Source organism: Nyctereutes procyonoides, unplaced genomic scaffold (genome assembly GCF_905146905.1).
Source record: "Nyctereutes procyonoides isolate TBG_1078 unplaced genomic scaffold, NYPRO_anot_genome, whole genome shotgun sequence".
Taxonomy (NCBI): Eukaryota; Metazoa; Chordata; class Mammalia; order Carnivora; family Canidae; genus Nyctereutes; species Nyctereutes procyonoides.
In genome coordinates, this window is record NW_026575049.1 from 7,245,247 (window position 1) to 7,258,833 (window position 13,587).

At 34.9% G+C, this 13,587-nt stretch overlaps 1 protein-coding gene across 3 annotated transcripts in view; it reads left to right on the forward strand.

Moving 5' to 3' along the window:
• TBK1 (TANK binding kinase 1) overlaps positions 1 to 13,313 on the forward strand; it is a 40,421-nt gene extending 27,108 nt beyond the window's left edge. For 2 of the 3 annotated variants that reach the window (XM_055328741.1, XM_055328742.1), the window contains exons 9-21: positions 1,537 to 1,733; positions 2,512 to 2,570; positions 3,007 to 3,098; positions 6,298 to 6,399; positions 7,182 to 7,260; positions 8,085 to 8,206; positions 8,306 to 8,382; positions 9,372 to 9,411; positions 9,910 to 10,011; positions 10,126 to 10,222; positions 10,625 to 10,731; positions 10,941 to 11,012; positions 12,523 to 13,312. In XM_055328741.1, coding sequence (XP_055184716.1) covers positions 1,537 to 1,733; positions 2,512 to 2,570; positions 3,007 to 3,098; positions 6,298 to 6,399; positions 7,182 to 7,260; positions 8,085 to 8,206; positions 8,306 to 8,382; positions 9,372 to 9,411; positions 9,910 to 10,011; positions 10,126 to 10,222; positions 10,625 to 10,731; positions 10,941 to 11,012; positions 12,523 to 12,574 — 1,198 coding nt within the window. In that variant the 3' untranslated portion in view covers positions 12,575 to 13,312. Of the gene's footprint in view, positions 1 to 1,536; positions 1,734 to 2,511; positions 2,571 to 3,006; positions 3,099 to 6,297; positions 6,400 to 7,181; positions 7,261 to 8,084; positions 8,207 to 8,305; positions 8,383 to 9,371; positions 9,412 to 9,909; positions 10,012 to 10,125; positions 10,223 to 10,624; positions 10,732 to 10,940; positions 11,013 to 12,522 lie in introns of all 3 variants that reach the window. The other variant, XM_055328743.1, reaches the window with a different exon arrangement.
• The last annotated feature ends 274 nt before the right edge of the window (positions 13,314 to 13,587 follow it).

Sequence of the window (13,587 nt, forward strand, 5' to 3'; positions counted from 1 at the left end):
TGTCTCATAAAACTCAAAAAGAGACCTTTACTGGCAATTAATTAAGGAATAAAATCAATTAGATAAAATATTTTAGATTGTAATATGTACCATGTATAATATACTATTAGTATTATAAACTTAAATATATAGCAATATAATAAAATAATATTAATATGACATATCAAATATATTTTTTTGTCTTTGTCTTGTTATATAATAGCCTAAGTAAATATGTATCATAGGGGAATGCCTGGGTGGCTCAGTCACCAACTCATGATTTCGGCTCAGGTCATGGTCTCAGGGTCCTGGGATCAAGCCCCACCCCACATTGGGCTCTGAGCTCAGCAGGGAGTCTGCTTGTCCCTTTTCCTCTACTCCGCTTCCCACTCATGCACTCTCTCTCTCTCTCTCTCTCTCTCTCTCTCTCAAATAAATAAAATCTTTTAAAAAAACAAAGTGAACCATAGTTAGGTACTAGCCACTATTTCATTTTAAGAGTACATCTGAACATCAAAAGCCCACCTAAGCCTGAGCCAAATCACAGCATTGCTGCTGATATGTCTCTTTGATTGCATAGGTCTATTCGGGGAGAACCTACCTTTTTCCCCAAAACATCATTTTGAAAAAAATCTTGTTTTATTCATTTAACAAATATTTTACAGTCATGTCTCAGAGACGGTTCTCAGCTGTTTAAGGCATTTAATCCTCACCATGGTTCTGTGAGGTGGGTGATACCGCTTGCATTTTATAGATGAGAAAACTAGCACAGAGGAGTTAAGTAGCTTGATAACTCAGCAAGTAAATAGAACTGGAATTTGAACCAAAGTAGTCTGATCCAGAGTCCATGCTTGAAGTGCTCTGCTATGTTGACTCCCTGTTATTAAACATTAAGAATCCTCTATCGTGGGACGCCTGAGTGGCTCAGTGGTTGAGCGTCTCCCTTCAGCCCAGGTGGTGATCCCAGAGTTTGGGGATCGAGTCCCACGTTGGGCTCCCTGTGAGGAGCCTGCTTCTCCCTCTGTGTCTCTGCCTCTCTCTCTGTGTGTGTCTCTCATGGATAAATAAAATCTTAAAAAAAAAAAATAGAATTCTGTGTCTTACACATATCCAGCATGGGTATTCAGACATAAAAGTATTTTAGAATTAGGGGATCCCTGGGTGGCGCAGCAGTTTGGCGCCTGCCTTTGGCCCAGGGCGCAACCCTGGAGACCCGGGATCGAGTCCCACGTCGGGCTCCCGGTGCATGGAGCCTGCTTCTCCCTCTGCCTGTGTCTCTACCTCTCTCTCTCTCTCTCTCTGTATGACTATCGTTAATTAATTAATTAATTAATTTAATTAATTACTTTTAAAAGAGTATTTTAGAATTGATTGCTGTCTAGACAGGTTATGTGGAATTTTCAGTTTAATAGACATTTTAGTACCACATCAACAGTGTTTCTATAGCCTGGCCATGATCTGAAGTATCACATAGAAATGAATGTTGTTGTACTCAGCCCAAAAATTTTTTTATGTTTAATCTCAATTGTGTTGTCCTTTTGAATTTTTCTCACACAGTGCTACTGTATTTCATGAACTGGTGTATAAGCAAACCAAAATTATTTCTTCAAACCAAGAACTTATATATGAAGGGCGACGTTTAATCATAGAACCTGGAAGACTGGCACAGCATTTCCCTAAAACTACTGAGGAAAATCCCATCTTTGTAGTAAGTCAGGAACCTCTGAGTACCATAGGATTGATATATGAAAAAAGTAAGTTGGGATTTTCCTGGCGATCTTGCTAGTCATTAAAAAAAAAAGATGACCTATAAAAATAATTGGCATTTTCATAAAGTTTATTGATGATAGTAATGTAGAATTTTCATAAACATTAAAATTTTGTGAATTAGTTGAATTAGACTAGTAATAAAAGTGAAAAGCTTTATAGGCTACAGAATTTGACTTTGAATAGTTTCAAAAAATGGTAAAATGATAAAAATAGTTTGTCATGCATGTTTTACTGTAGCTCTCTGCTTTTAGTATTTATTCACACTCAACCTTTTGTATCATAAATATGAGCAAATATTTATTGTATCCAGTATGAATAGGATACTTTGCCAGGCTTTGGAGTCTAAGAAAAATTAGATCTACATTTGGAATCAAATTATTAATCCTACTGGTGAAAAAAAGATTACCCAGATTTTACTTTTCTATTTGGATCTTTGGGATTTGATTTAAAGAGAAGCATTAAACTTATTGTGTTGGAATATATTTAAGAAAAAAACAGAACTTCTTTAGAAATATTTCAGGGAACTTTGTTGTTAAGGAATGGGCATTAATTGTTTAAAGTGATTTATTTATGTTTTTTTAAGTGATTTTTTTTTTAACCTGGAGAAGAATGTTAGAGTTTTGCTACTAATGTTTAATTTAGAGGTAATCTAGAGGTTAATATTTAATTTTTTTAAAATTGCTACATAGAGGCTCTAATAATTTATTCAAAATATTTTATTTCTGATTTTAATTATTTTATTATTTTATTTTATTACTTCAGTTTCCCTCCCTAAAGTTCATCCACGTTACGATTTAGATGGGGATGCTAGCATGGCTAAGGTTAGTATTTAATTAAATTACTATGAACAAAATTACTGTGTAAACATCTGAATTAAAATTATCAATAGTAGAAACAGTAAAATGTATTATCTCTACATATGCCTATATAATTTAGGAAATTATTCATTTAAATGGTTATCCATTGCAAATTATTTTGTGTTCTCGTCCTTCTTTGAATTCCTAAATCTTGAACTCCTAAATCTTGAATCTCTCTCCTAGAGAAAAAATTTTCTCTCTAGAGGCAGTGCATGTTTAACATTATCATGTTAATAATGAAATATTTATTGTATCTGTCTATAGCTTTTAGAAATTGGTAGTTTGTGTTTTTTAAATAACCTGATAAAAATATATAAGCTTGAAAATTGTTATGTAGAAGCTTTTCTTACCCTGTACCACAATTAGCACCAAATATTCACATTTTGTGTTTCTTCATTAGGCAATAACAGGAGTTGTGTGTTATGCCTGTAAAATTGCCAGTACTTTGCAGCTTTATCAGGAATTAATGCGAAAGGGGATACGATGGTTGATGTAAGTAATAAATTGAAATTTGAAAATAGGGGATCCCTGGGTGGCTCAGAAGTTTAGTGCCTGCCTTTGGCCCAGGGTGTGGTCCTGGGGTCCCGGGATCGAGCCCCACATCAGGCTCCCTGCATGGAGCCTGCTTCTCCCTCTGCCTGTGTCTCTGCCTCTCTCTGTGTATCTCATGAATAAATAAATAAAATCTTTAAAAAAAAAAAAAAAAAACGAAATTTGAAAATAAGTGGTAACTTATCATTGACACTTCAATTCTTTAGGTAAGGTCAGGTGCTTGGGGTTTTTTTGTTTCTTTTTGTTTTTGTTCTGTTTTGTTTTTAAAGATTTTATTTATTTATTCATTCAGAGAGAGAGAGAGGGCGGGGGGGCAGAGACACAGGCAGAGGGAGAAGCAGGCTCCATGCAGGGAGCCTGATGTAGGACTCAATCCCGGGTCACCCAGGGATCCCCAAGGACTTTAGTTTTAACTAATTTCGCACCCAACATGGGGCTGGAACTCACAACCCCGAGATCAAGAGTCACATGTTCCACCAGCAAAGCCAGCCAAGTGTCCCTTAGATTTTATTATAATACATTTGTTTCACATTTAGTTTATAAAACATTTAGCAACTATGTTTTCATTTGATTCCTACTATAAACTTGTGAGACAGGTAGGACAAATACTATCTGAATTTTAAAATTTATGCCACACTCTACAATGTCATAAATGAAATCTTTTTCCAGGGCCCATACTTGGCTGTCATTTCACTATCTTGGTAGGCTTTAGGTTTTGTTGTTGTTAAAATTTTATTTATTTATTTGAAAGAGAGCATGTGCACACAAGCAGAAGGAATGGCAGAGGCAGAGAGAGAGGCAGGCTCCCCACTGAGCCACCCAGGCACCCTGGCTTTTTTTTTTTTTTTCTTTTAAGATTTTATTTATTTAGCTGAAAGAAAGAGAGAGCACAGGCGAGAGGGAGAGGGAGAAGCAAACTCCCTGCTGGGCAGGGAGCCCAACTCAGGACTTAATCCTGGGACCCCAGGACCATGACCTGAGCCAAAGTAGACACTTAACCAGCTGAGCCACCCAGGCATCCCCACTTTGGAGTTGTTATAATGCAGTACAATCTGTACTTGTTCTAAAGTTTATATCCTCAGAATCTTCCTGTTTCTTGCCTTTTTCCCAAACGAAGTATACACTCAACTTTATTTTTGTAACAGCATTTTTGAGCTATAATTCACATACTGTTTAATTCACCCATTCTTAGGTGTATAATTCAGTGATTTCTAGTACATTCACAGAGTTGTGCAGCTGTCACCACTCATTGTATTTTTGTCACCCCAAATAGAAACCCTGTACCCACAAACAACAACAAAAAAAGAAACCCTGTATCCATTAGCAGTCACTTTCCATTTCCCCTGTAACCTCCTAGCCCCAGGCAATGACAAATATCTATATAGATTTGCCTATTCTAGACTTTTCATAGAAATGAAATTATACAGTGAAGTACACACTTACTTTGACAAGCAATAAAAGCGTGTTTTTACTGAATAACTTATTCTAAGTCAGAATATTGATCATCCAGTTAAAATCATCTAGTAGTAGTTAAGTTACTAGTCTAGTAAGTTTCTTCCCTGAAAGTAACCAACCATAAGAAATGTTTTGTGGATAAATATGACTTGCCCTTTTTGGTTTTTTGTTTGATTGTTTGATCTCTCGATTTGTAGATGTTCTCTCTCATCTGATAGAAGCAGAGAATAAATGGTCTCCCTTGAACATCACATCTCCAGTTTCTATACATCATTTGAGGCTTTTGAATTTTATGTACACGTAGTAATGGCCTCATGTTCTCTGGGTTTACAGTGTTCTTTGGCTTTAATGCTTATAACAGCTTATTTTTATCTGCCTCATGCCTACCCTTCCCTTCTTGCACAAACATGCATGAAGCATCTCATCATACTCGTTCTGGCTCTTTAAGAAGAAAAAAGAATGATGACACTTTTCCCCCCCTCTCATTTTTATGTTTAGTCCATAGGTTGATGGAGTTTCTTGTGTTCACATATCCACTTTGTAAGCCTGTGCTCTTCTCTGTCCATTGAGGAGCCTCTCATTTTTACTAAACACTTTCTGGAAAAGTAAACTCTTACTTTTGTGGTATTGTTACTAACAGCTCTCATGTTCTCTTGCTCTTGCTATCTACCACAGTCACTACTCCAAAAAGCTTTTACTCCCTTTATGTCCTAACTTTTCATTTCATAAGTCATGAGAAGATAGTTTTTCGCTTTTTTTGTTTTGTTTTGTTTTGAGGGTTTTTTTTTTTAATAGTTTTTATGTAGATCACTGTTGGCAAGCTTTTTCAGTTAATAAGTATTTTAGACTTTGTGGGCCACATAAGGTTTCTTCTGTTTTTTTACAACCTTTGAAATTATAAATATTATTCTTCACAAGAACAAATTTAGTTTGTTGGCCCTTAATGTAGACCAAAAGCCTTCCAGTTTTATTACATACTATGTTATCCTGCTTCTTCAGAGTCATAATCTACTATGAATAGTAAAAATTAACTCTCCTGGTGTAAATGCTATTTATATTTAGGTATTCATGTGATTATAGATTAATTTCATTCCTTAATTTAATTTTTTTTACCTTAATTCAATTTTTTAATGCCTTAGATTTCCAAACTGTTAACCTACTAAGTAATCATTAATGGTCTGTGCCCTAGATAAGTATAGGGGTCAGAGCGATGCTTTCAGTAATAAAAAGTGAATTGGCAAGATTAATCCCAAGGGGGAAAAAATGAATTAGCTTTCATAATATAACAAGATTGTTAATAAATTTGTCTAAACAGTAGTAACACAGTGTAATTAGTGATAGACAAGAGAAAACAAATCATTCTTTAAAGCAAACAAATCTGGGGCACCTAGGCGGCTCAGTGGTTGAGCATCTGCCTTTGGCTCAGGTCGTGATCCCGGGGTCCTGAGATCAAGTTGCACATCGGGCTCCCCACAGGGAGCCTGCTTCTCCCTCTGCCTGTGTCTCTGCCTCTCTCTGTGTCTCTCATGAAAGAGAGAGAGAGAGAGGAAGGAAAGGAGGGAGGGAGGGAGGGAGGGGGAAGGAAGGAAGGAAGGAAGGAAGGAAGGAAGGAAGGAAGGAAGGAAGGAAGGAAGGAAGGAAATCATTCTTTAGATAATCTAATGAGAATATTATTATTTTTTAGAGAATTAGTTAAAGATGATTATAATGAAACTGTTCACAAAAAGACAGAAGTTGTGATCACACTGGATTTCTGCATCAGAAACATTGAAAAAACTGTGAAAGTGTAAGTAGATTACTTAATAAAGTGGTTAAAATGATAAATATTGTCCCATTTCTCTTTCATTTATTTAGCTATCCTTGGCATAATATAGTTGCCATGCAAGTGTTTGTAGTATTAAGATATAGTCTTAGATTAAGTTAATTCCTCACAAAGACAAAAATACTTAGTTGTCTCAGTAAGAAATGAACATTTGGTGGCATTTTCTCCTTCCCTTTGCAAAGGAAAAGGCAATCTTGACATAGAAATATCTCATTTTTTAACCTTGCAAGGTAGACACTCTGAATAGGGAAAATATAAAAACTGCAGTCAACGAAGGAAGTAGGAAAACATTCTAGAACTGTATTTTGGTAGTGTTTATAGAATTTGGGGTTTACTTTTAGTTTACTATTATTTATTAATTAATATTATCCCTGAGACTATTTTTTGAAACAGAATATTTTAGACTTCCCTGTTCCTAGGCGGTGTTATTTATACTGTAGAGGAAATACAATTAATGAAATTAGTATGTACTATTGACTGCCATTCCACAATCTAGTATTTTGACTGTTCTGCTGGCATAAGACTTAATAATTGTCTTTTTTATGTTATCATACATTAAAATTTATTAGTAGAAGTGTATAAAATTCTTTCTTTATAGAGACATCAGGTTTTCTTGGGATCTGTTACTTTAGTAGTCTTTGCATTCAGTATTCTAAATAATTATAATAACATAATTTATAAAACATCTTTTAAAATCTATATATTCATAATGCTCATTGAATTTTTTCGTACTTGTTTGCATACAGATATGAAAAGTTGATGAAGATCAACCTAGAAGCAGCAGAGTTAGGTGAAATTTCAGACATACACACCAAATTGTTGAGAGTAAGTATTTACAAAATTATGACTGTCATTGGAACTATGCTAATGGTTCTCCTACTTGACTTTCACATCAATTCTATGAGATAAAGTATTGGGTAGCCCCGGTGGTTCAGCGATTAGCGCCACCTTCATTCCATGGCGTGATCCTGGAGACCCGGGATCGAGTCCCATGTCGGGCTCCCTACATGGAGCCTGCTTCTCCCTCTGCCTGTGTCTCTGCCTCTCTCTCTCTCTCTCTCTCTCTCTCTCTCTCTCTCTCTCTGTGTCTCTCTGTCTCTCATGAATAAATAAATAAAATCTTTTAAAAAAAAAGATAAAAAGTATTAACCATATTTTATAGGTAAAGAAACAAGCTTAATTGGATGATTAAAAGTATTTTGTAGGGGATCCCTGGGTGGCGCAGTGGTTTGGCGCCTGCCTTTGGCCCAGGGCGCGATCCTGGAGACCCGGGATCGAATCCCACGTCGGGCTCCCGGTGCATGGAGCCTGCTTCTCCCTCTGCCTGTGTCTCTGCCTCTCTCTCTCTGTGACTATCATAAATTAAAATATATATATATTTAAAAAATTTAAAAAAAATAAAAGTATTTTGTATGTTTTTTAAGAAAGGATATTTAATGAAGAAATGTTTTATAAAATGTATTGTCTTGTTTTATTATATGATACTCTTGGTGGAAATTCAAGCCAAGAAATGGTCATTGCATTTTTGAATTTGAATTGACGTAATATAAAAAAAAAAGAGTATGATTCAAACTTTAGACTGCATTGGCGATGTGATTATCATTTCTGTATTTGGCTAATCTGAATCTGATCCCATTGGTTTTATTTAGCTTTCCAGTTCTCAGGGAACAATAGAAACTAGTCTTCAGGATATCGAAAGCAAATTATCTCCAGGTGGATTACTGTCAGATACATGGGCCCATCAAGAAGGCACTCATCCAAAAGATAGACAGTAGGTTATATAACTTTATTAATAGTTTCTGCTCTTATAATTAAATGTCCTTTTTCACATTGATTTGATTAATTTATTTGGATTTTTTTCTTGATATAGTGTAGAAAAGCTACAAGTCCTGCTAAATTGCATCACAGAGATTTACTATCAGTTCAAAAAAGACAAAGCAGAACGTAGTAAGTAAAATTTGCCACTTGTTAATCTAATGAATCAGCTCAACTAGTTGTAATTCAGTTGAATTAATTTGGTATATTTATAAGGGTGGCTCCTTAAGTTATTTATTTCAGAGATTTGATTCTGTTGGAAAAGAGGTTAAAATATAAAAAAATTATCCTTGGGATCCCTGGGTGGCTCAGCGGTTTAACGTCTGCCTTTGGCCCAAGGCATGATCCTGGAGTCCCGGGATCAAGTCCCACATTGGGCTTCCTGCATGGAGCCTGCTTCTCCCTCTGCCTGTGTCTCTGCCCCTCTCTCTCTCTCTCTCTCTCTCTCTCTCTCTCTATCTCTCTATCTCTCTGGTCTCTCATGAATAAAGAAATAAAATCTTTTAAAAAAAATTGTCCTTAAAACCAACCTTATGAATATTTTAAATAAAGGGTCCTGAACTCTAAAATCTCTAGAGGTCAGTGGTGTAACAGAAAGAAATGAGATTGGACATTGGAGACTGAGGAGAATAGAAGAGGAGATACCCATCTAAAGGGGAGAATCACTACTCAGTTCACCGGATTCATTGCCCACAATCCTCCTATTCTCAAGAGAGGCTGGAAATACAGATTTTATTAGAAATATCCTGCAGGCACCTGATTGACTTAGTGAACATGTAACTCTTATTCTCAGGATCATGGGTTTGAGCTACACATGGGTATAGAGGTTACTTAAATAGTCAATAAATCTTTAAAAGAAAGAAGGAAATATCCTGATGTTAAATGTTGGCAAAAAAAAATAAAAATAAAAAATAAATAAATGCTGGCAGTTAATATTCTTCAAGTTAACACCGTACAGATCAGTTAAAAGGCTATATATATATATATATATATATCTAACCCATGGGTCATGAGTTTGTGTCATCTTAAGTTCTTGGCCTTTTTGAAGTCATAATCTCAAAAGAAAAATGTGCATGATTTTGTTATTCTACATTTACAGAAGTAACATTTCTTATTTTCAGGATTAGCCTATAATGAAGAACAGATCCACAAATTTGATAAGTAAGTGTCCATATTATGTTTAATAATGATTATTTTTGGTTATGTTATTAATACAATTCCTCTTAAAGTTGAAGTTATAATAAAAGATACATTTTAATCTTGGCTTCACAGAATCGTTATTATGTGTGCACATATTTGAGGCCCACGTGTCTGGTCCCTGGTTGAGAGGTTAAGGAGAAGGAAGAATGAAGGGGCATCTTCTGCATCATGTGCTCTGATTGCAGAAGGATGGTTAATAGAAAACATAGGCAAGGGCAGACTTAACCACTTTCTTTACCTTAACATCATTAAATATTTTTTGGCCGTTCTCCATTATGAACCTTCTCTTTTAGTTCTTCCTACTATAATATCTGTCTTAGAACCCTTTGGCTTTCTACTATAAATATTCTAAAGCCAGAACAGTCATTAAGAAACATAAATTTTATGTATTTGAAAAGTTTTTATCAGAAATAGAAACTGTCACATTGGTTTAAGCCTGTGATTATTTCTAAATTATAGGCAAAAACTGTATTACCATGCAACAAAAGCTATGACCCACTTTACAGATGAATGTGTTAAAAAATATGAGACATTTTTGGATAAGTCAGAAGAATGGATGAGGTAAGTAAACTTAGTGGTTGACTGTACAATGTACAATTCCATGTACATTGTATACTTTAAATAAGATTAATATTTCATTAGGCTGCTTATTAATTGATTCTTTTTGGTTTTCAGAAAGATGCTTCATCTTAGGAAACAGTTATTATCCCTAACTAATCAGTGTTTTGATATTGAGGAAGAAGTATCAAAGTATCAGGACTACACAAATGAGGTATAACTGGCAAAGTATCTAGAAAAAATCTTTTTCCTGTTAGGAGAAAATATATTTCTTCTCAGTTTATATTTGCAATGACTGAAAAGAGAGAAATAGGACATAATAAACCTTATATTTATTTGCTCATTCGTAGTACGTATTTTGAGCCAACTTTTCAGAACTTAGATGTTTTACAGTTAAAAGCATCTGATAAAATATAAAAAACTAAAGAAGCTTTTTTTAAAAAAAATCTAACAGACCATTCTTTAATCATCTTTGAAAAAGTTTTTTTTTAATATTGTATCATTCATAGTTTTGAAATTAAAATTTGAAGCTATGAAAGGTATATTGAAACATATAACATTTGATGTAGTCTGTACTTTGTTCAGTTATTGATGTGGGGTTTTTTTTATATTTCAGTTACAAGAAACTTTGCCCCAGAAAATGTTTACAGCCTCCAGTGGAATCAAACATACCATGACCCCAATTTATCCATGTTCTAATACATTAGTGGAAATGACTCTTGGGTAAGAAATTTATTATGTGTAGCTATGATATTTCCATTCATTTTTATTTCAGTTTGTGATCTTCTTTTATTTTGAAATTTTGGTATTTGTTGTGAATACATTTGCTAATGTTATTTAATGGCTTCACCCTATCTAAAACATAATGTATTTCTAAAACATTTGCATACTTTTTTTGAGCAGAGGCATTGATCTTTGTTTTGTTTACATAGTATGAAGAAATTAAAGGAAGAAATGGAAGGGGTGGTTAAAGAACTTGCTGAAAATAATCATATTTTAGAAAGGTAAGTAATGTAAATATCCTGCCCTGTGATTTTTTTAAATTTTTTTTATTTTTTTTTTAAGATTTTATTTATTCATGAGAGATAGAGAGGCAGAGACATAGGCAGAGAGGCAGAGAGAGAGAAACAGGCTCCATGCAAGCAACCTGATGCAGAACTCAGTCCTGGGTCTCCAGGATCACGCCCTGGGCCAAAGGCAGGCGCCAAACCGCTGAGCCACCCAGGTGTCCCCTGCCCTGTGATTTTATATGAAGCAGAGTACATACAGATCTGTGCTTGTACCTGTCTTCCTGTATCCAGTAGGTTAAGTAGTGGGAAAAGGACATAAAGTCCATAAAAAAACCCTGTTGTTTTGTGATTTCCAAGATACCTTTTAGTGTGTTGGGGTTGCTTGGATAAAGACAAGTCAACTGTGATTGATTCCATTTTATAGTAGCACTGGTTAATAGAATTATTTTCTTTTTTAAATCAGTTTGTGAAAATGAAAATGTTTTGCACATTATTTTTCATACATCTCATTAGAATTATAATTTATTGGAGTGCCTGGGTGGATCAGTCAAAGTTCCAAATGGATTTCAGCTCAAGTCATGATCTCAGATCAGGTTCAATGGATGGAGCCCAGCCTCAGGCTCCAAGCTCAGTGGGGAATCTGCTTGAGGATTTCTCTCCCTCTGCCTCTCCCCACCCTCATTCGCTCTCTCTAAATAAATATATCTAGAATTGTTATTTTATTTTTTAAATATTTATTTGAGGGACGCCTGGATGGCTCAGCGGTTGAGCATCTGCCTTCGGCTCAAGGCATGATCCCAAGGTCCTGGGATCCTTCTCCCTCTGCCTATGTCTCTGCCTCTGTCTCTGTGTCTCTCATGAATAAATAAAATCTTTTAAAAAATAAAAAATCAATTCACACTTGAGTTTAAAGAACAAAATACTCTGGCCCAGCCTCTTCACTCAACTTTACTTCCTCCGACTAGTTCTCAAAATCACATTCTGTTCCAGCAAGATTGCATTCCTAATTGTCCATTAAATATGTCATACTTAATCCCAACTCCTTATCTTTGCTTTTCTAAATCCCACCCCACCAAAAAGAAGTTACCCAATTCTTCCTAATACTTTCTAGATAACATCCTTCATGCTTTTCTCTTAAGAAGTCCTCCCAAGCCACTGATTGATATTTTTTCACATATTTATAATAATACCACTGTGTTTCAGTAAGAAATAGAACAAATCATAGTTGCTTAAGCTCTTTAAAAATAACAGCTTATTCATCTGAAAAATATCCTGTATTTTTCTTTAAAATGTCAGGGGCTGGGACACCTGAGTGGCTCAGTGGTTGAACATCCACCTTTGGCTCAGGGCATGATCCCGGGGTCCCTGCATGGAGCCTATGTCTCTGCGCACCTCCCTCCCCCCCCCCCATGTCTCATAAATAAATAAAATCTTTTTTTAAAAAAAATGTCAGCGGCCAAACAAATGAATCATCTGAGATTTCCTGTTTTCTTTTGTGTTTTAGGTTTGGCTCTTTAACCATGGATGGCGGCCTTCGCAATGTTGACTGTCTTTAGCTTTCCGGGAGTTTAAGAACAGTTTTAGTTTGCACAAGAAAAAATGCTGAGGCATTAAATGAATGCCTGTATAAGTGGTCTCTTATTTCTACAATTCAGTATTTGATGTGGTCATGTAAATATGTACAGTATTGTAAATACATAAAAAATATATAAATTTTTGGCTGCTAAGATGTACTTTAACCTTTTAACATTTATAATTAAATGAGGACATTTGACCTCAGTGAGCACTAGAAGAAAGCCATGACTGATATGTTGAAATACTGATCCTCTACTCTTCTGAGTAAGGCTGAGTTCTACATCTCTGACTGCCTATTGGAAACATTTTTTAAATGGAACCAAAATTGTCATCCTTACAAATAGAAAAGACTGATAGTTGACACGTTTATAAGTGATAAAATGGAGAAGTGGCTTCTTTGGGTGAGGAGCCAAACCGAACCACTATTTTATTAGGATCACAATTTTGGGGGAAGGATAAAGTGATATCATTTCATTTTACAAGGTGCCAAGATCCCAGTTATCGTCATATCTGTTTAATTTCAGATAAAGTATTGAGCAAAATTTTTAAAGTGATTTAATTATTAAAAACTACTGATTTTATTTTGGCCATAAGTGTATAACTCATAAAAATTTTAGAATTATTTCCACTGTGTTTCAAGCTGTATATTTCTTGTTTAATTTAATTCTGCTTACTCCATCATGAAAAAATATCAATAAATTTCTCAATTTTAATGTAAAACTTTGTATCTTTCTGTGTACAAAAGTTTGACAAACAATTTGTCTTTTGAAAAATAATATCTGTAGTGATGGTAAATCATTCTCAGACTATTGAATATAGGGACAGTCTTGTTTCTCTTCTAAATCTGATTCTAAGTTTAGTATAAATTTCTCCCATAAATATATGCTATCCAAACCCAAAGAGAACATTCTCTTTGAAACATCTACCCAGAGTCCTATGCTAAAGGATATACTCAACAAGAAATTATTCCATCCAGCCAGTATGTGATTTTGAT